Source organism: Falco rusticolus, chromosome 3 (assembly GCF_015220075.1).
Source record: "Falco rusticolus isolate bFalRus1 chromosome 3, bFalRus1.pri, whole genome shotgun sequence".
In the NCBI taxonomy this organism is placed as follows: Eukaryota; Metazoa; Chordata; class Aves; order Falconiformes; family Falconidae; genus Falco; species Falco rusticolus.
Genome location: NC_051189.1, coordinates 115,722,764 through 115,741,884, shown reverse-complemented (window position 1 = coordinate 115,741,884; position 19,121 = coordinate 115,722,764). Strand labels below are relative to the sequence as shown.

The 19,121-nt window shown below is 62.5% G+C and overlaps 4 protein-coding genes across 5 annotated transcripts; 3 read left to right on the top strand and 1 right to left on the bottom strand.

Moving 5' to 3' along the window:
• Positions 1 to 1,111: 1,111 nt before the first annotated feature.
• PITHD1 (PITH domain containing 1) lies at positions 1,112 to 4,324 on the top strand. Its single transcript, XM_037380125.1, has 6 exons — positions 1,112 to 1,340; positions 1,556 to 1,599; positions 1,760 to 1,837; positions 2,925 to 3,029; positions 3,563 to 3,671; positions 3,886 to 4,324. Exons 1-6 carry the CDS (start codon positions 1,158 to 1,160, stop codon positions 3,985 to 3,987), a joined length of 621 nt encoding a protein of 206 aa, XP_037236022.1. The 5' UTR covers positions 1,112 to 1,157; the 3' UTR covers positions 3,988 to 4,324.
• Positions 4,325 to 4,672: 348 nt separating this feature from the next.
• LYPLA2 (lysophospholipase 2) lies at positions 4,673 to 13,004 on the top strand. Its single transcript, XM_037380123.1, has 10 exons — positions 4,673 to 4,732; positions 7,040 to 7,145; positions 7,945 to 7,976; positions 8,661 to 8,726; positions 9,552 to 9,599; positions 9,829 to 9,899; positions 10,177 to 10,250; positions 10,418 to 10,519; positions 10,949 to 11,125; positions 11,381 to 13,004. The coding sequence occupies exons 2-10, from the start codon at positions 7,068 to 7,070 to the stop codon at positions 11,429 to 11,431; spliced, it is 699 nt and encodes a 232-aa protein (XP_037236020.1). The 5' UTR covers positions 4,673 to 4,732; positions 7,040 to 7,067; the 3' UTR covers positions 11,432 to 13,004.
• Positions 11,492 to 13,004, top strand: LOC119144595. Its single transcript, XM_037380117.1, has 2 exons — positions 11,492 to 12,692; positions 12,727 to 13,004. Exon 1 carries the CDS (start codon positions 11,522 to 11,524, stop codon positions 12,683 to 12,685), a length of 1,164 nt encoding a protein of 387 aa, XP_037236014.1. The 5' UTR covers positions 11,492 to 11,521; the 3' UTR covers positions 12,686 to 12,692; positions 12,727 to 13,004.
• A 1,053-nt stretch (positions 13,005 to 14,057) lies between these two features.
• On the bottom strand, positions 14,058 to 18,963 carry GALE (UDP-galactose-4-epimerase). Of its 2 annotated transcripts, none has more exons than XM_037380118.1 (11): positions 18,800 to 18,963; positions 17,435 to 17,563; positions 17,217 to 17,332; positions 16,816 to 16,929; positions 16,402 to 16,578; positions 16,157 to 16,270; positions 15,993 to 16,059; positions 15,788 to 15,873; positions 15,558 to 15,635; positions 15,250 to 15,364; positions 14,058 to 15,171 (listed from the first exon to the last, which is right to left on the bottom strand). In XM_037380118.1, the coding sequence occupies exons 2-11, from the start codon at positions 17,553 to 17,555 to the stop codon at positions 15,116 to 15,118; spliced, it is 1,044 nt and encodes a 347-aa protein (XP_037236015.1). In that variant the 5' UTR covers positions 17,556 to 17,563; positions 18,800 to 18,963; the 3' UTR covers positions 14,058 to 15,115. The 2 variants fall into 2 exon arrangements, with proteins under 2 accessions (XP_037236015.1, XP_037236016.1); XM_037380119.1 differs by having other exon boundaries at positions 17,435 to 17,561; positions 18,868 to 18,963.
• Positions 18,964 to 19,121: the final 158 nt, after the last annotated feature.

Sequence of the window (19,121 nt, the reverse complement as noted above, 5' to 3'; positions counted from 1 at the left end):
AAAGCGTTGCTGTTACGGGGGTGATGTACCTTCCCTCTCAGAGCAGCCTCTTTGCTCTAGGCTTTGCCGACTGTGTCTGTATTTTAGCTTAGGTGAATTGCAGGGAGGGGGGTACAGAGGGGATCAGATATGTCTGAATTGACTCTGTTGGGTGCTGAGTGGGCCCCACTGGCACTGGGACCAATGCCAGCCGCTCTCCCCTCCCTTTTGCTCCGATGCTAAAACCCTGCAGAGGGAAGAGGTGAGACACAAACTAAGCAAAGTCTAGGGTAAAAGTGCTTGCTTCGTTCCCAGTCTCTCGGTGCCTGGGGTGTTACACTTGTGCAATTTTTCTGTGCTACACTACACACGAAGGAACTGAGCAGAGCTGCCTCTTCCCCCTTCGTCGCCCTGCTGGTGGTGGGATGAGTAATGTGGGCAGGAGGGGGTGTGACTTTGACTTGCATTTGTATTTTGGTCCCTAACTGTGTATATACAATTTTCTATGTTCATTTTTTTGTGGCAACTAAGATGAATATTTTAATTAGATAAGTTATATGAAAAGAGGAAAATCATGTCTCAATAAAAGCCAAACACTGGATCATGTTTGCTTGTTCTTTTATGTCTCTGAGCAATGAAAGTTAAATAGGCACTGTGCAAAACCAGGTCGCTGTGGCCTCTGGAAGGGCTTCCGCTCGGCTGCCCCAGCGGTGGGGCGGGGAGGTGCCGCTCCCCTTCCCCACCCGTTTCAGACTGGGACAAGCCCCAGCTGTAAACCTGCCGGAGCTCTTGGCGCTGCTGCAAAGCAGCTCCGCTCTCCCTCCAGCGGCTGGCACTACCGGCGGACCCCAGATCCCGCCGGGCGCCGTCCGAGGCCGGGCTGGGGCCGACCATCCCCCCCCCGTCCCCGGGACAAGCCGCTGGCCAGGGCGCGGGTCGCCGGGGGCCGCGCTCGGCTGAGCACGGGCGGTGGGCGGGGCTTCGGGGCGGTGGGCGGGGCGTCGTCGTAATGGGACGGATGGTGGGCAGAACTGCGAGAGACAGTGGGGAGGGGCGGGGCTACAGGATGCGGTGGGCGGGGCTCCGGGGCGGTGGGTAGGATTGCGAGACGTACTAGGAAGCGCGGTGGGCGGGGCTGCGGTAGCGCGCAGGCGCGGTGGGCGCGGCGCGGCGTAGCCATGGCGCACGGTCACGGTCGCTGCTGCTGCTGCGGGGAGGCGGCGGCCGGCGGGGAGCGGGGCGCGGCCTGGGGCCTCTACCTCCGCATCGACCGGCAGCGGCTGCAGTGCCTCAACGAGCGCCGCGAGGGCAGCGGCGCCCTCGTCTTCCGCGCCTGGGAGGAGCGCGGCAACCGCGCCCAGGTGGGGCCGGGCCGGGGCAGAACCGGGCGGCGGGGGGGAGGGAGGGCGGGGGGGGTGAGCGGGTGCTGTGGGTCCCGCCTTGCACCCAGCCTCCCCGAGGTTATCCGCTCCACCGGTCCCTGTGTGCTCCCCGCACCCGCTGCGACACCCGCTGCGACACCCGCGTACCTGCGCGGCCGGGGCTGGCCCTGACCTGCGCCTCTCTCTCTCCTCAGTTCGTAGAAAGCGACGATGATGAGGAGCTTCTGTTTAACATCCCGTAAGTCCTTGCCCTGAGCCCCTTTGGCATCATTTCAGCTGCTGGCGGGGCCCGTTCCTCGCCTTTACATGCCCGGGAACAAGGCAGGTCTGTGTGCCTGTAACCAGGGCTGATCTGGAGAGAACCGAGATGAAAAAGCCGTTTCTGTATCTCTCGGCAGGTTTACAGGCAACGTGAAATTAAAAGGAGTAATTGTGATGGGTGAAGATGATGGTACACATCCAGCAGAGATGAGACTGTAAGTAAAAGGAACATCAACTTTGTTGGAGCCTAAACTGAACTGATTGACTCGTAGCTAATGAAATCAGCGATTCTCATGCTGTTGGGTGCCCAAGCACCCACCAAGGGCACGCAGTGTGGGAGCAAACAATGTTACTCTGCAGCACCTCCGTCATTCCAGGGCACCAGGAGGAAAAAGAAACTCACTTGTACAGGGATGAGTGTGGCTACTTGCTTTTTCTCTAGAGAAAAGGGGCGCTGGTTTTAATTAGGTTTGGTTGAGACACTGGCTGTGCATTGTGAAGAAACTGAACTGCCGCTGGCTTAGTGGGCTACAGAAGGATCGTTAGGCTGGGAGGGGTTATGCTTTGGAGGGGAGCCCTGAGGAGTGGGAAAGAGGGGCATAAGTGACAGAATGTCCTGCAGCCAGGTGAGGTCTGTAAGGCTTTTGGCAGCAAACCTGCTGTACTGAGCCATGTGGCCTCTCTTAGCTCCTGAACAGAGAGATATCCTTCTTAATACTGCCTTTTGCTTTTTTTTAAATGAAGGAACATTGAGTACTCTGCAGTTCTTGCTTGTGGAGGGAAAAAAATATACCTTTATCAAGGCAACATTGTCCTCTGTGTTCCACAAATGTGGATGTGATGCACTGTCAGGGCTCACCTTGCACATGGGAACAGCAGACGCCTGGCCCTGTTGTTGGCTGTGCTGCTCCTTTGTCCTGCTGAGCAAAAGTGCTGGTGCTGAATTTGGCTGTGGCTGTAACTACCTGCTGTAATGATCTGGTACCCAGCTTTCTGCTGGGACAGCTGTTCCCCTGTTTTCCTTTGGTCTGCAGTGTCTAGGTTTCTTCATGTATCCAAGCGGGCTGAGATCTGTATCTCCCCAGCTTTGTTCCTCAGTCTTCCTTGTTAATTTCTTCAGGATGTTGGGTGTTCTGAAGTGTAATGATGCTTTGTGGTGGCATTGGTATTTTCTCCCTCAGAAGACAAAGCAAATGCAGTTCCTTATTCAGAAGAATCCGGGTAGTGCTAATGGATGGGGAGGAAACCAATTAGCTGACCTGTACATTAATAACTTCCTGGATTTCCTCCCTCTCTTCCCAGGTTCAGGAATATTCCTCACATGTCATTTGATGACACAGCCAGGGAACCAGAGCAGACATTCAGCCTAAACCGGGATCCGATGGGCGAGCTGGAGTACCCCACCAAGTAAGAGGGGGACCCACGTGCCTGAGGGGTTGGGGGGGCTGCTCGTTCTGTGCACAGGAGCTGCGCTTTATCCAGCCTGCCGTCATGCTGCCAAATTGTTAGCAGAGGGCGGTTCCTTCCCTTGCTGCCTTCCCAAAGCTGCCTGCAGTAGAATTTGCCTTCCCAGCCCCAGCTCTGTCGTGCCCTTGTCAGGTGAGAGCTCTGGTCTGACCACCTCCTCCCTAGAGCCACGGGGGTGCCAGTGTCTGTGACCCAGGACTTCTCAGGGTGCAGAATCATCCTGGTTCATGTCCCGTGCTCCTGGGCCCGGTGACAGCTTGCTGCTTGCCCACTCACTGCCAAGTGTGAGGGAAGCTGCCTCTCGTGCACCCTCAATCGTTTGCTCCCGAGTCTGACGCAGGTTAGGGTAGGAGCTACATATGGTGCAGGGCCATGGCACCGTGCGGAGAGGAGGTGGCAACGCGGCGGAGTGGCAGCAGCCCGTATGCACAGCTCCAGTTTGTTTTCTCTCAGAAAACTCTGTTTTCTTTCAGAATTGCCCGTTTCTCTAATGTTTACCACCTCTCCATCCACTTTCCGAAGAACTTTGGAGCGGAGACAACCAAGATTTTTTATATAGGCCTGAAAGGGGAGTGGACAGAGGTAGGTGAGAGCAGAGATGAGCAAGACTGTGATAATAGTGTAAAAAGGGCTTTGAATCATAGCTTAATTTGAGTTCTGGTGGTGAGGAAGAAATCGTAGTGTGTGGGGGTCTGCGATGTAAGACGGGAAGCTGCGCAGTTCATGTCAGTCGGGTGTTTTAGGAGGGACTTGAATTCTGCTCCCCTCTGGACTAACACGTTTGATTTTAATTCAGGCTCATCGCCACGAAGTCACCATCTGCAATTACGAAGCATCAGCAAACCCAGCTGATCACAAGTTGGAACAAATCACCCCACAGACTCACTTCATCTCCTAACAGTGCTGTTGGGAATCTCCCGAAGGCTGTGGTACAAGTGTGCGGATGTGATGGGCTGACTCGGACAGAAACGGCTTCCTGAAGCACTGAAGAGTGTTGGATCGGCTTTACGTTTTGGTCTTTGCCTTGGAAAGCTGGGCGCCGTGTGTGCAATGCCTGTATGGAGGTGGCTGCCGAGGGCAGCGATGCGTTGGGTCCTGCAGAAGGCAGCGGATCCGCTCTGGTAGCGGGACACTTGGTCTTTAGGCAGTGGCAAGCTCGTGTCTGCTCTCGTTAACTTCTCTGACTGCCAATAAAACACACGCAGAGGTGCAGAGCTGCGGCTGTGGCCTGGTCACCCAGATCCCTGTCCCTGAATGTGGGTCACAGCCCCTGTGTGGCGCTTCCTGTCCCTGGCGGGTGCGGGGCTGAGGGGGATGGCTGCGGGCCGCGCTCGTGCGGTGGGGAGGGGGCGGCGCTCGGTGCCTCCCCGGCAGCAAGGACGGGAAGGGAGCCCGGCCGCTGCGGTAACGGCGGGGCCCCGGGGCCTCCCGTAGCCGCAGCCAATCCCCCGGCAGGCGCCAGGCTTTCCCCGCCCCGGCCGCGGGGCCCCAGCGCGGCGCGGAGGCCGCTGCCAAGATGGCTGCCCCGGGGGCCGGGCGGCGCGTCACTTCCGCCGCGCTGACCCGCGCGCGACCCGGCGGCCGGAAGTTCCGGTGGGAGCGCGTCGGGGAGCCGGGAGGAGCGCGCTGGGCCCGCGGGAGAGGTGCGGGGGGGGCTGCGGGCCGGGGAGGCGGCGGGAGGCCGGGGCGGGCGGGAGAGCCCCCTCGCTGGGGCGTTTAACGGGGGGAGCGGGATCGATCGCCGGCTGGTGCAGCGCGGGGCTCCGTTCCCCGCCCCGGTGCGGTTCTGGGGCCCGGGTGGGTCCCGGCCGGTGGGTCCCGGGTGGGCCCCGGCGCCCTGCGGCCTCGTGCTCGGGGCGGCGGGGGAGCACGCCGCCGGTAACGGGGCCGCTCCACGCAAAGCCCCCCTCCTCCCGGGGGTCGGTGCGAGCCCTCCGCACTCCCAGCCTTTAGGGCACCCCCCTCCCCCCCCCAGCCCCATTTCCCACAGAAAACCGGCGCCCCCGTTCCAGCCGGGAAGCTCGCAGGGGCGGCCAAGCCGTGCGTGGGGCTCGGGGCCCCCACGGTCCCTCCCGGCCGTCCCTTTCCACGCGGGATTTCTGCAGCCTCCTCTTGCCTTTCCCTCCCGGGTCCCCTCCGGCCGGGGCGGGCCTGCGGGAGCGGGAGAGGCCGGGGCACGTTAATAAACAACAATTAGCGACTTGCCACCCTCCTGATGGGGAACGCAACGGCAGCACCGAGGCGTAACCCCGGGGCCGGGCCGTGGGTTTCCCACTGGCGTCGCTCGTAGGTGTGGGGTGCGATAGCTCTGGGGCTGCTGCTGCAACAGCCCAAATTAGACAAGAGTTTCTCTTCTTTTTTAGAGTGTGTGTGTGCTTTTCTGCAGGCGCTGACCCGTGCTGGGGGCTTTATCCTTGCCCTGTTATGTTTTGGCCCCTTAGGCCTGCCTCTGCTTGAGCTGGTTTTGTGGGGGCGGCCGTGGGACCCTCCTGTAGATACCCCAGGAGTGGGGCAGAACCTCCCCCCCCGGGAAATCTCGGGTGTCTCCAAGGGGCAGCCCGTGGGGTGTTTCGGGCAGGCTTGACCCTCAAACCCCCTCCTTTCCCTGAGGCCTCTGTGAATAAGGCAAAGATGTGAGTCTGTGTCTGCTCAGCACATTTCAGCATCTCCATCTGTCATGGAAGATGCTTTTATTTATGGCTCCTCTTGCCAGGATTTTTGGCAGGTGCTGTTTTTCCTGGCTGGTTGTTTTGACCCTGGAGTACACACAAGCACGTGGGCTGTGTGTGTGAGGTTCGCCAGACCCGAGGAGCTTGTTGTTCCCGGTGTTTTTTTGTGAGTCGGGGAAACAGCTGACGAACAGTTGGTGAAACAAGTCGGGCAGGTCTTGGCCCAGGCTGGTAAAGGAGGCGGCTGTTTCTGTTGGGTAAGGCTGTCTGCTGGGGTACCGGGAGGTGGGGAGGCTTCGGGTGGTCCTGTGCCACCCAAAACCCTCTGGGGATGGTGCTTGCTGTGAGATGTGAAGGCTCGAGCAGACCACACGGGCTGATCTTGCTCCCAGCAGCAGCAGGGAGGCTGATCTTATTCCTGGACATGATGGCAGCGCTGTAAACATGCTCTGATCTAATTAATCTTGGGCAGTAAGGGGGGGTTAGTGCCTGTCACGTGAGGAGCGGTAGTTTTAGTGATTTGTGCTGGACTGGAAGCGAACACCATTGACTGTCACGTCTGAAGGTGGTGGTAGCTCTGCCGGAGCCGCCCGCCCCACAGGTGACTGGGATCCGAGAGGTGACAATCAGCCCATCATGCTGGCAGGAGACCGTTGCGGTAGAGACAGCAGTGGTGGCCCTGGCTGACCGACCAACGGGGAGGGACAAGGATGCTGTTGCTGGGGGGGGCGCAGGCTCTGGGAGGCAGCGTGGGGCTGGGTCTCAGGCCAGCACCTGAATGCTCCGGTTTATCCCTAAACAGCTCCATAAAAGAGGGCTGAACCTTTTATTAGCGCTGTAAAGCCTGCGCTGCTGCGTGCTGAGGGCTGGCGCTTCCTGCTTCCCCGTCAGAGCAGATGTGGGTCAGGCTTCTCCCCGGCTCCGCTGGCAGCCGGGCAGGGATGCTGAGGCTGCGCGCTGCCCGGCCGCCCTCTGCCCACGTTGTTACCGTCACAGAAATAACTTTGGCTTTGAGGTATAACAGGGCTAATTTTAACGCCTCCAACACCCCGCGCTCGCATCCCCACTCACACGTGTTTGGTGCTGTGACATGGGAATCGTTTGCTGCTTCCTGGCTCTCCGGCGCTGCCAGGCGTGGGACTATCCCAAAGGCTTAAACATCAAGGCCTTCATGTGCTTTTTTAACTTTTCCCCATATAGCTGGTCCCTCTGGAGCAAATAGTTGCCGGAGGGGAAGAGGAGTTTATTTTCCTGCCTTACCTTTGTCCCTCTGTCCCGCAGGTGCCAGTGTCTGAGTCCCTCTCAGTGTATGTGTGGTAACAACATGTCTGTCCCCCTCCTCGCTGACGCAGTGACTGTCTCAGGGGCAGAGCGGGAGACTGCCGCGGTAAGGGCCGGACCCCTCCTGCCTCACCTGCTTCTTCCCTTTTAGCAGTCTCGAAGATAAGTAGCTGCTTCTGCGGGGTTCAGAGGAGCCGTGAGCTGAGCCCGTAATCCTCAGCTCCTCAGATGTACATCTTGGTCCATCAAAGGGGACGCAGGGCCAGCAAGGTCTGATCTTGCCGGGGAAAAGTAACCGTCCTTTGGGCTAGGCTGTTTGTTGCTGGTGCGTGGTCCGGTGCGGAAGCATGGGCACAGCCTCACAGCTCCGTTTGACCTCCCGGGAGGCCAGTGGGAGTTGGATCTGATTTGGCTATTTAAGTTTTTTAAAGCAAATCCCCCAAAGAAAATCCTCTGTCCTTCCCTGGGGCCCAGCAGGCTGCCTTCCCTCTGCTCCCCATTGCTTAGGGCTTGCTCTAGCCTTAGATGAAAAGCCTGTAGGGCTGGGTTTTGTGAGTCCTTGGCAAGCTCAGCCTCTGCTCAGCGTGGTGCCGTGTAGCCTGGTGGGACAATCCTTGGCCCTTTGCTATGCTGGGCAGCCAAGGGGCTGACAACGCCCACAGACCTGGCCGTGACAGCAGGCTTTGTGGCGTGATGGCAACGATACGCCTGTTCCACTCATCCGTCATGCTCAAAGCTGCAGAGCCGTGTCATTGGCATCGGCTAATTTCTGCCTCTTTGAGTCTCTCCTAGTTAGTGACTAAGTGGCCTTTTGCTGCTTCCACGCCAGCCCAGCCCTGCCTCTCTCCTAGGCCACCGGCTGTTGCACCAGCTAATTCTTTTTGTTTTTCTGCTTCATTTAACAGGTCATTTTTTTACATGGCCTTGGAGACACGGGGTGAGTATTCCTGGAGCTGGCTCTGACTGCGACGCCTGGTTTGCTGAACGCAGACCTGGGGCTGGCAGTGTGTTGCAGGTGCTGGTGCTGCTTTCCCCGGGGGCAGCTCTGAGATTTGTCTGGGGTTTTGGGCTGGGTCCGATAGCCGTGCCTGCGCCACCCTGGCAGGGAATCGCTGGCCAGCAGCTGTCTGCACTTGAATATTTATGATCCTGGCAGCCCCCCCGCCCCCTGCGGGTTTGGTTTTCTGCTTTCTTTAAGGCAAGCAGATAAGCACTGCGGTTTTTGCAGTCCTAGGAGAGCTGGGAGTCGGGTTGTGTCTATGCGAGTGCAGCTCTCTAACGTGCAAGGCCACCTTAGAGGACAGCGTGAGATACAGCAGTAACAAGACATTTCTCCCTGCACAGCAGGTTCTCTCCCTCCTCCCCTGCTGATGGCAGCTCCTCTGCCTCCAGCTGTGGGGCTTTGTGTGCTGCCTTTGCCCTGCTGCAAAGGAGATCTGTTCACATTGGGATTCAGGCTGCCAGGGTGGGCAGGAGCTGGTAAAATAATGTCAGGGCACAGGCGGGAGGTCAGCAGCCTTGGAGAAAACCTGTCCTTGGGGGAAATCCCTCACCTTCACCAGCATCCTCCAGAATGCTAAGGCAAGCCTTCAACTCCCTCCTCTCCTCTCTCTCTCCCCAGGCACAGCTGGGCTGATGCTCTCTCCTCCATCCGCCTCCCCTACGTGAAATACATTTGCCCTCACGCGTAAGTGCTGTCCTTGCTTTGGGAAGGGCCTTAGGGGGGGTGGGGGGCAGGGGGGGCTGTCATGCAGGTGCCCACTGCCAGGACTGTTTGGGGAGGCAGACAGTGGCCCGTGTGCTGACCTACCCACGGGGCTGTGCAGTGAGGCTTCCTGTCCTGCTGTGGCCGGTTTGTGCAGGGCTCCAGCCCTGGCATTTTCTGCCTGCAGGCAGAGTGGTTCCCCACAGAGCTGATCAGCACAGGAGCTGCAGCTCTCGGGCTGTTTTCTCCCCGCTCCTGTGCTCCGCCTCGCCCCGATGGCTGCAGTGAAAGCCAAAAGCACTGAGCTCCTTCCCTGTCCCCCTGGTCAGGCAGGAGGGAGCTCAGCAGAAAGGGAAGGAAACACTCCCTGATGTGTCCCCAGTGCCACCAGCAGCCCGTGCAGGGGGGCACTCGCCAGGCTGGGAGAGCTCTGCCGCAGCAGCATCCCTGGCAGCAGGGCCTCAGCTTCCCGGTGTCCCATCTCGGCAGCAGAGGCAGCTGCTCTGTCAGCGTCTCCTGGTTCTGCAGCAGCAAATGGGAGAGGGACTCAGGAGCTCTCCTCCCCAGCCGGGCTGCTTGGCAACGCCCTGGAGCTACCAGCTCAGCTGGGATCTGCTAGGGGCTTGTGGATGATCCCTGGGGTCACCTTGCAGCCCCCGGGCCGGGTCTGGTGGCACTCATCTGTTGCTGTCCCTTGGGAGTGGTGTCCTGCAGCTGTGGGCAGGAGGGCCTGTCACCCCGCTCCCCTCATCTTGGACTGACTTCTCTTGCAGTTGAACTAAAACACCCAAACTGTTTTCTCCGCAGGCCTCGGATCCCGGTGACCCTCAACATGAAGATGGTTATGCCCTCCTGGTCAGTGTTGTGGGTGGCAGGGTGCCCTCCTGGTCAGTGTTGTGGGTGGCAGGGGTGCGTGGGACCCTTTTGGGGGTGTATTTTGGGGCACGAGAGGGATGGAGGGACTGAAGAGCCAAAATCCATTGCCCCGTAGGAGTCAGGGGAAGGGCAGAGCTCACGCAGCTCCCACCTCCCCACACCCTGGGTGCTGGGAGGGGTTTGGGGCTGACCCTGCTTCTTCTCCCAGGTTTGACCTGATGGGGTTGACTCCAGATGCACCTGAGGATGAAGCTGGGATCAAGAAAGCTGCAGAAAACAGTAAGAAGCTTTGGGGAGGGGGAAGCACTGCGCTCTTGGATGCCTCTCCCGCACTGGGACAGAAGCCAATGCCTTCCTGCCACCTCTCCTTCCTTTCTGCTCTCCTGTGACCCCAGCCCGCCTTCTCCCTGGCTGAAGCCAAGTGTGTTCAGGCCATGGGACCTCGGGCACCTGCTTCTGCCGGACGTGCTGAGTGTCCTGTGTGCACCCCCAGGCATCAGGTGATGCCCTGCAGCGTCCCCCCGCTCTACTGACCCATTTCTCTGTCTTCTTCCAGTTAAAGCGATTATCGAGCATGAGATGAAGAACGGGATCCCACCCAACCGCATCATCCTAGGGGGCTTCTCACAGGTGAGCTGGGCTGCGGGGGGCTGAGGTGGAGCAGACTGAGGGTTGGGACCCCTCTGCAGACCCACCCGCTCCAAGGGAGCATCCATGCAGGGAGGTGGGTGGGCGGTGGGTGCCCCAGGACTGTGGGTTCCCCCCCAGCACTAACTGACCTTCCTCGCCTGCTGCAGGGCGGCGCCTTGTCACTGTACACGGCTCTCACCTGCCAGCACCAGCTGGCCGGCATCGTGGCGCTCAGCTGCTGGCTCCCGCTGCACAAGGCCTTCCCGCAGGTACCCTGTGCTGCGCCCGCGTGTCCGCTGGGAGGGTCGATGACAGGACGGGGATTTTCCCATCCGGAGTTCGCTGCAGTGAGCCTGGGGCTGCTGGGGCCACAAGGTGTCTGTGGCAGGGGCTTGATCCCACCTCCCTGCTCCTGGCGCCTGGGGAGGGCACAGCAGAGATCAGGGCTCTGCCCCCATCCGGTGGGGGCACCTGCCGGCTGTGCTGCTCCCCCGGCCTCCTCGCACCCCCCGGGCAGCAGCTCGGTCCTGGTGGCAGCGTGGGAGGAGGTGTTTGGTGTGAGCAGCTGTCCCACAGCCCTCCTGAGGAGGGGAGCTGCCAGGTGGCGTGTGCTGGGCACACAAATTAAGCACCTGCCCCATTCCCCGCTGGGCATCCCCTCTCCTGGGCACCCCTGAGCAATTCCTTCCTCGCTGCAGGCGGCGAATAACGGTGTGAACAAGGACATCGCCATCCTGCAGTGCCATGGGGAAATGGACCCCATGATCCCCGTCCGCTTCGGGGCTCTCACTGCTGAGAAGCTGAAATCTGTCGTCACCCCCACCAAGGTCCAGTTCAAAACCTACCCCGGTGTGATGCACAGTTCCTGTCCTCAGGTCAGTGCCTCGTGGTGGGGAGAGGGGCCGTGACCGTCGGGGGGCCGTGACCGTCGGGGGGCCGGGACTGTCGGGGGGCCGGTCTCCCCTTTGGGCCTGACCCTGGCACGGTGCGTCAGGCAGGGCGGGGAAGTGGCCGAGTGCAGAACACGCGGGATGTGTTTGTTCCCCGATTCCCTCTGGGGAGGCTGCGCAGCCCCCGTCCCCCTGCGCCTGGGGCAGGGCACGGCGTGACGGGCTCTGTGCTGTCTGCAGGAGATGATGGCGGTGAAGGAGTTCATCGAGAAGCTGCTGCCCCGGATCTAAGCGGAGCCAATCGAGACTGTCGCAGGGAAGGATGCCGAGGTCGCAGCCGCCGATCTTTCCCCCGTGACCTGTCCGCTGCAAACGGAAGCCATGGCACCCCACTGCACCTCCTGCCGCACCCCGGCCCCCGCCTCTCCCCATCTCCTCGCACCGCGTCCTCTCCGGCTGGGGGTGCCCCGTCTCTCCCTGCTGCTCTCGGAGCTGAGATTGGAGCTGTCTAAGGCGAGTCTTCGAGTGGCCTTTTCTCTCCTCCTCTTGCTCCGAGCGGTTTCTGTGGGGGTCACCACCCCCTCAACTCCCCATCCAGGCACCGCGGGGTGTGGGTCTGGCGTGGTGCGGGTGACCTGTTTCTCTTGGGTTTGGTTTTTTTCTTTTGTGACAGTATTAGAGGGGGTGGGACGTGCCCCTGTGCGGCGGGAGGAGTGGTGTGGGCACATGGCAGGGCTGGGGCAACCTCTGGAGCCTTCCGTGGCCCAGAGCCGCCCTCTGCCCTTGGCCTGTCCTCTCCGCGGCTGCTCTCGGCCTCCGCTCAGGCGACTCACGGGTTTTCGGTCAGAGCTCAGGAACCCGGGACTCTCCTGCAAACACCTCACGGCCCAGGGGAGAGGCTCTGCTCTGGGCTGGAACTGCCAAAGGCTGCCCCGTCTCCCGGGGCTGGCAGAAAGGCCCCCGCACAGCTCCTGCACCTCCTGGCACGGGGCCCGGCCCCTGCCCTGTCGCACACGCACACTCCCCGGCGGGCGGCCATCGGCTGGTGGCAGCTCTGCCCTCCTCGAGATAATCGCCCCCTTCCTCCTTCTCCTCTTGTTGCTTTTACAATCTCCCCCTCAGCCCGGCGGGGGGGTCCCAAAGGCATCTCTCCCTCCCTCAGCCCAGCTCTGCGCCCTCAGAGCCCCAAAGCGCTGCCGTTTACAGCCGGTGTCCGAGCGGCTTCGCCGTGGAGCCCGCCCGGCGCTGGCCTGGTCCTTAATGTCTCTCTTGCTGCTACTTCTCCTTCCCTTTGGACTTGGGCTGGCTCGGGGAGGGAGAGGTGAGGGGAGGGGAGGCCCCCAGCCCCCAGGGATGGCTCCTGGCCCAGCTGGAGGAAGCAGGTTTGCTCCCAGCCATCATCTCACCAGCATCGAACACCTGGGTGCTGCTGTGCCCCTTCCTGCGGGGCGGCGCGGGGCTCCCCGTGCTCCCCGGGGCCGCGGGACAACCCGGGTACAATCACAGCTTCCCCCGGGGTCCCTCGCCCTGCCGGCTGGTGGCTGACGCCAAGGCTTGTCCCCTCTCAAGGCTTGTCCCCTCTCAAGGCTTGTCCCCTCTCAAGGCTTGTCCCCTCTCGAGCCGTGGCTGGCTGGGGCGTGGGGCCAGGGCTGGGACCGTCCCCACCAGCAGAGCAGCTCCCCGGGCACGGGGCCATGAATGTCTCCTCAGCGGTGGGCTCCTGGCCGCCCCCTCCCCTCCCGCAGGGCCCAGGGCACTTGCTGTTGAGCAGCACTGCCCTTCTCCTCGCCTCTCCTCCATGGGCTGAGCCCGCAGCACTCTTGGGCCCTTTGGGGCTGGAGCTGTACATGTCTTTTAAAAAAAATACACCACAAAACCCCCCCAGCCTGCAGGCTGCCGCTCCCTCCTGTCCAGCCCCTCGCCCCAGGGCCTCTGCTCGGTGGCCGGTGGCCAGTGGCGGTGGCGGGCTGTGGCCAGGCTCGCAGTGCCAAGGCCAGCACCTCTCCGAGGGCGAGGGCTGCTCCGGGAGGGAAGCGGGGGGCTTGGGGCAGCAGCTGTGCCGCAGCCGTGCCCTCCCCGCCTGGGATGTGCAAAGCAATAACCTGCTCTCCGGGGAGTCGGATCTGTCAGACCCATCCTTCGTTGGTTTCTTGGCTTGGCTTGGGTTGGGGTTGGGGTTTGGGTTCTGGTTTCCTCCCCCCACCCCTCTCTTTAGGAAGTCTTAAGCCAGCAAACCCGCTGCCGGTGTCGGGGGGAGCCTGGCTCTTCCCCTTGCTTGGGGTTCAGTCCTGCTGTTTCTTCTACTTTGTTCGAAAGCTGCTGTCCCCTGCACGGGGGGCTGGCTGGGGCGGGGGGCAGCTCCCCCCCAGGTTACCGAGGGCTGGCGGACGGACAGACGGACCTATTTGACTGTGAACTGGAACCGTGTGCGTGGCGGGGGCCCGGGGCCACCCTGGGCACAGCACGGGTGGCCACGCTGGCCCCTTTGCAGAGCATTCCTGCTCGCTCCCTGCCCCAGCGGCACGCGCCTGGCCGGGGCGTGCTGAGGACCTGGGAGGGAGAACGGCTTCTCTCCATTCCTCAATACAGCTTTTTTTTTTTTTTTTTTACTCTTTTTTTTTTTTTTTCCCCCTCTCTTCTTTTTTCCCCCCTTCCCCTCCTCTCTTTTGTCTTCCTTGTAAATGTTTGGGGTTTTTTGTGTGTGTGTTCCACAGAGTCAGAACCAAGGTTAAATAAATCAGAAACCTCTCCCAGAGCTGAGCTGGTGTTGTTTGTGGCCGGGCAGGAGATACCCCCAGCACCTCCGTAAGGGAGATTTTGGGGGTGGGGGCGGGGGCAGTGGCTTAGCACGAGGCCCCAAGGTGCCGTTCCTCGGGGCGCCAGCTCTGGCTGAAGGGAAGCAGAACAGAGCTGCCACTCAGAAAGTAAGAAAGTTTATTTAAAAACAAATCAAAAGCTCAATTCATAATTTAGTAGCATAAGTTATTAATCCAACTGACAGCAAACCGGGCTGACTGCGTCATCGCTGCCTAACGAAGCCGTTCGAGCCACCAGGAATAAATAGGAGCAGTGTGTGACAGCTGAGCAGAGCCTTCCCCTGGGCAGCCTTTGGCAACGTGACTGCAGAAGCGGCTGCCGCAGGCACCGTGGAAGCAAAATCAGGCACCAGCCAAAGCCAGCGGCAGCTTCAGCTGGGCAAGGTGGGCTGTGCCGCGGGCAGGGGCTCCTCCGGCGCCGCAGGAGCACGTGGGAGATGAGACTTGGTCCCCAAAACCAGGCTGGGGGAAAAGGGGATTGCTGGGGGGAAGAAGCCCTTGGCAGCCATGGGGGCCTTCGCCCCAGGGAGCTGGGCTGGGGCCACGAGCCGTGGTGGCCTCGGGCTGTGGCTGCTCCCTGGGGTGTGGGGGCTCAGGGGGCTCCTGGGGCCGTGAGGTAGGTGCTCAGCAGCCCACTCTGTGCCCAGGGCAGGGGGCAGCGGGTGCCCTGGCCTCCCCCCGAGACCAGGAGCCTCCCCTGCTCCCTGAGCTGGGTGGGTCGGGGGCCAGAGGGGACTGGTGGTTTCCCTGCGGTTTGGGCTCAGCAGGACTCTGTGGTTGAGTGCTGGATGCGGCCGCTTCCCCGGGCGCAGGCAGGGCCCAGGAGCAGCGCCAGCAGCGGCTGCAGGGCCCAGCCAAGCACCTTCTCCCTGCAGGGGCTGCCACCGCTCCCACGAGGGGGGTCGTGCCCTGGGTGCCAAAGCCGGGCCCTGGCTCTGTCCTTCTGTTCCTGCTCTGTGAGATGCAAAGGCCCTGGGGGGGATGAGGATGAGGAGCGGAGAGGCCGGGCACGCTCCCGCCTTCCTCCCCTGTGCAAGGGGCAGGGGGGGCAGCTGGAACTGCACCCAGGATGACCACAGCATCGCTGGGGCCACCGGGGAGGCTGGCAGGGCTGGCCCGGAGCAGCACTCGGCCACCAGACGAGCCCTCGGGCCACAGCTCAGTTCTTGCTGAAGCCTGTGGGATTCTGCAGCTGCCACCGCCACAAGTCCTGGCCTGCAAGGGGGAGAGGGGGGGTGAGGGGGGGCCGGGGGGGGGGCGGCCGGCGGGTGCTGGGGAAGGGGCTGCTCTTACACATCTTGTCCAGGCCGAAGGCGGCTTTCCAGCCCAGCTCGCGCTCGGCCAGCGCCGCGTTGGCGTAGCAGGAGGCCACGTCCCCCTCCCGCCGGCCCGTGACCTTGTACTGGATCTGCAGGGAAAGCAGCACCGTGGGGGCTGGGGGCTCCCGGGGCTCAGCAGAGGGGTCACACCTGAGGCCCAGCAGCTGCGGGAGCGGTGCCGGGGGCTGCCGCAGACGCAGGCATGAGGGCTGCGGTGGCGGTGAGGGTTTGGGGGGGCGGGGGGTGCTCCTGGAGCCCCGCAGGCTGCGGGTCAGACCTTACCTCCCTCCCCGAGGCTTTCTCCATGGCCCGGACCATCTGCAGGACGGAGTAGCCGGTGCCGGTGCCCAGATTGTAGATCTGGGAGGAGGATAAAGGACACAGATCAGATTCTTTCACAAGGGGAGAAGGGCCAGGGCCCCCTTTAGCTCCCTTAGGGCCGTGAAATCCCAGCCCTGACCCAGCCCCACAGCCTCGGCAGGGCTGACCGCCCCAGACAGCCCCCTTGGTACCTTGCAGCCGCAGTTCTCCTTGAGCTTCTTCAAAGCAGCGATATGGCCCTTGGCCAAATCCACGACGTGGATGTAATCCCTGACGCCTGTGGGGACGCAGAGGGTGAGCACGAAGCCCTCCTGCCCGGGGTGCAGCTGGGCTGGGGAGCTGTGGCGGCTGCCCCGGGGGATGGGGGATCCCTGCTCCACCCGTTCCGTGATGTACCTGTTCCATCGTCCGTCTTGTAGTCGTTCCCAAACACGCTCAGGAATTCCCGGCGCCCCACTGCCACCTGCGCAGAGGGACAAGCCAGCGAGAGCCCCATCAGCCTGTGCCCCACACCAGCACCGTGAGCCTGGGGGTCCTCAAAGGCTGCAGCGGGGCAGTACCTGCGCCACGTAGGGCATGAGGTTGTTTGGGATCCCCTGAGGATCTTCTCCGATCATGCCCGACTCATGGGCACCAATGGGGTTAAAATAGCGCAGGAGAACAGCGTTCCAGTCCTGGGAGGACACACAAACGTGGTTGCCCGGGGAGGGTGCAGCGCTGCGAGGTGCCACCTGGTCACCCCAATATGCTCCAGTGGGGAAAGACCTCAGTTCCCAGCCCTGTGCGCCTTGAGGCGGCTCCTCACCCTCTCTGCTTTGCAGAGATCTCGAATCATCTCCTCGATGAAATACTTGGATTTGCCATAGGGGTTGGTGCAGCCTCCAACCGGGTGGTTCTCATCCAGGGGCAGGTACTTGGGGTCTCCGTAGACGGTGGCAGAGCTGCTGAACACGATGTTCCTCACGCCGTGGGCTTTCATGGTCTGGGGAGCAGGAACCAGCCATCACTGAGCCTGCGGGCTCCGTGCCCCCCAGCCCAGCCCTCCGCGGGCAGCAGCTCCCACCATGCCGGCGCCGTTACAGGCCTGGGCAGCACTACAGGGACCAGGCTGCCAGCCAGCACAGCCAGCCCAGGGCAGGATCACACCCAGCACCAGTCACTCAGCACCCGTGTGGTCCCCCAAGCACCACACGCTGCCCCCGCCCCCCGCTCCACTCACCTCCAGCAGCCGGATGGTCCCAGTGAGATTCACTCTGTAGTAATCCAGGGGCTTCTGCACTGACTCCCCCACCGCCTTCAGCCCCGCAAAGTGCATCACGGCCGAGAAACAGTGCTGCGGAGGGAGAACGAGCTCAGTGTTAGCATCGCAGCATCAGGAGACAGAAGCTCCAGGCAGAAACCACTGGGAAGTCTCCCCGGGAGCTTCATTCCCCCTGCCCGTGCAGTCTCCACGGCCCAGAGGAACATTTGCTGGTCACAGCGGTTCCTCAGCACTGTCCTCCCCGCTCAGCTCCTGCCCAGCCCATGTCCCCTCTTCCAAGCTCCCACACGCAGCACAAACCCCTCTCACCCCTCGGAGCCCACGAGGTCGCCTCGGGGCACCGCAGCTCTTGCACTCACCTTACTGAAGAGCTCCTGCAGCGCTGCCTCATCGGTGATATCTGCCTCCTGGAAGAGGATGGGCTGGTGCACGATCTGCTGCACACGCCGGAGGCTCTCAGGGAGTGCGTCCGCCCCTGGGGAGATGGAAGGGAGCGAGGCGCTGGGATAGCTGGAGGTGCCAGCACAGGCTGAGGGGCCAAGCCCCCTGAATGGGAAGGGATGAAGGCTCTCCCTACCTCGGATGGCATTGTGAAAGTTGTCTATGACCACAGGGACGTAGCCAGCCTCCACCAGCTCCAGCACACAGTGACTGCCGATGTAGCCAGCTCCGCCGGTCACCAGGATCTTCTCTGCCATGATTCCCTGCGGGAGGAAAGGCCCTTCAGTGCCGAGCTCTGGGTGAAGCTGCCTGGGGTAGGCACGACGGGGGCCCTGAGAGGGACAGGGCAGGCAGGACTTGGGCACTGTCACGTCAGCACTGCCGGCAGGCACTCCCTGCCTGGCCAGGCCAGCAGCAGGACATCCGGAGAGGAATGGGCTGGGCAGGCTGCAGCACTCCCTGCCAACGTGGTTCACACCTCCTGGACAGGGAGGGTTTATCTGGCCCTTGTTGCATGCCAGGAAAAACTCTTGTTCTTCCTGTTAAATCCAGTCAAGATCCCGGTGTCACCCATATCCTACAGCAGAAATCCGTCAGGCTAATTCACCCCCGAGTACAAGGGCAGGGAGTCAGCCAGCGGTATTAATTTGGGTGGTCTCCACAGGGGGACCAGCTCTGCTCTTTTCCAGCCATTCCCTGTTTTTTTTCCCTCCAACTCTCAAATTCCCCCTTGCCAAGGGTGCCAGCACCCCCACCCCCCACCCGGCCCCGCTGCCCAGGAGGGTGGCCCTGGCTCGCTACGGACCACCGGGCCACTGGTGGGCACACACGGGTGGGAGCCTGGGAGCTGCCCTGCCAGGAAGCCCCAGCCCCGGGTGGCAGCTCCAGCCTGGCTGTAGGAAGGAAAATCCACGTTACCACCAAGGGGTGCGGAGGCAGCGCAGGGAAGTTCCCACCCGCGGGACTTCAGCTGCTCCCAGAGCTGCACCTGGGGCTGGAAACCAGCCGGGACCCCCAGACCGCCCTGCTGGGGCCGCCGGGGCAGGGGCAAAACAGCGCTGCTGTTAGCCAGAGGGGCAGGGCAGGGGCCTAGGGGGGGTCTGGGGGGCAGGGTAGGGGTCTGGGGGGCTGGGCTGGGGTCTGGGGAGCTGGGCAGGAGTCTGGGGGAGCTGAACAGAGGCCGGGGGAGCCGGGCAGGGTCTGGAGGGCCGGGGAAGCCAAGCAGGCCCTGGGGGACCGGGCAGGGGCGGGCGGGGGTGGGGTGGGGCGGGGGGAGCTGGACAGGGGTCTGGGGGCCGGGGGAGCCGGACAGAGCCTGGGAGGGCCGGGCAGGGGCCGGTGGAACGGGGCAGGGTCCTAGGAGCCGGACAGAGGCCTGGGGGGGCCGGGCGCGGCCGCGGCACAGGGCTACCTGCGGGGCAGTGGCTGCCGCAGGGCCGGGGCCGCCCACAGTTACCGGCTGCCGGCGGGGCCGCGCGTTCCAGGGTGCCGGGGCTCAGCTCAGGCCCCGGGGCTGGATGTGTCTCAGGGGCGCGGCGCTGCCCTCCCCCGCGCCCCCCGCCCGCTCACCCGCCGCTCTCGCCGCCGCACTCGCACCGCTCCGCGTGCGGCCCCTTTAAGGAGCCCCGCGCCCCTCCCGCTCTCCCATGGAAACGTGGCGGCGCCGCTCCCGCTACGGGCCGCCGGCCGGGACAAAATACCTCGGGGCGCGTCCGCACTGCTCACGCCCCACGGGGCGGGGCAACAGCGCTGAGGGACGGCGGCCATTGGTCCGCGGGGGGATGGGTGAGGCCACAGTGACGCAGCGCCCCCTGGCGGCGGGA

Coding starts and splice junctions, on each gene's coding strand:
- PITHD1 (XM_037380125.1), top strand. CDS start 1,158: ATGGCGCACGGTCACGGTCGCTGCTGCTGCTGCGGGGAGGCGGCGGCC. Junction 1,600..1,759: donor GAGCTTCTGTTTAACATCCC/GTAAGTCCTTGC, acceptor ATCTCTCGGCAG/GTTTACAGGCAACGTGAAAT. Junction 3,672..3,885: donor TGAAAGGGGAGTGGACAGAG/GTAGGTGAGAGC, acceptor ATTTTAATTCAG/GCTCATCGCCACGAAGTCAC.
- GALE (XM_037380118.1), bottom strand. CDS start 17,555: ATGGCAGAGAAGATCCTGGTGACCGGCGGAGCTGGCTACATCGGCAGT. Junction 16,930..17,216: donor TGCAGGAGCTCTTCAGTAAG/GTGAGTGCAAGA, acceptor CTCCCTCCGCAG/CACTGTTTCTCGGCCGTGAT. Junction 15,636..15,787: donor AGGAGAACTGCGGCTGCAAG/GTACCAAGGGGG, acceptor TCCTCCTCCCAG/ATCTACAATCTGGGCACCGG.
- LYPLA2 (XM_037380123.1), top strand. CDS start 7,068: ATGTGTGGTAACAACATGTCTGTCCCCCTCCTCGCTGACGCAGTGACT. Junction 7,977..8,660: donor CATGGCCTTGGAGACACGGG/GTGAGTATTCCT, acceptor CTCTCTCCCCAG/GCACAGCTGGGCTGATGCTC. Junction 9,900..10,176: donor CAAGAAAGCTGCAGAAAACA/GTAAGAAGCTTT, acceptor GTCTTCTTCCAG/TTAAAGCGATTATCGAGCAT.
- LOC119144595 (XM_037380117.1), top strand. CDS start 11,522: ATGGCACCCCACTGCACCTCCTGCCGCACCCCGGCCCCCGCCTCTCCC.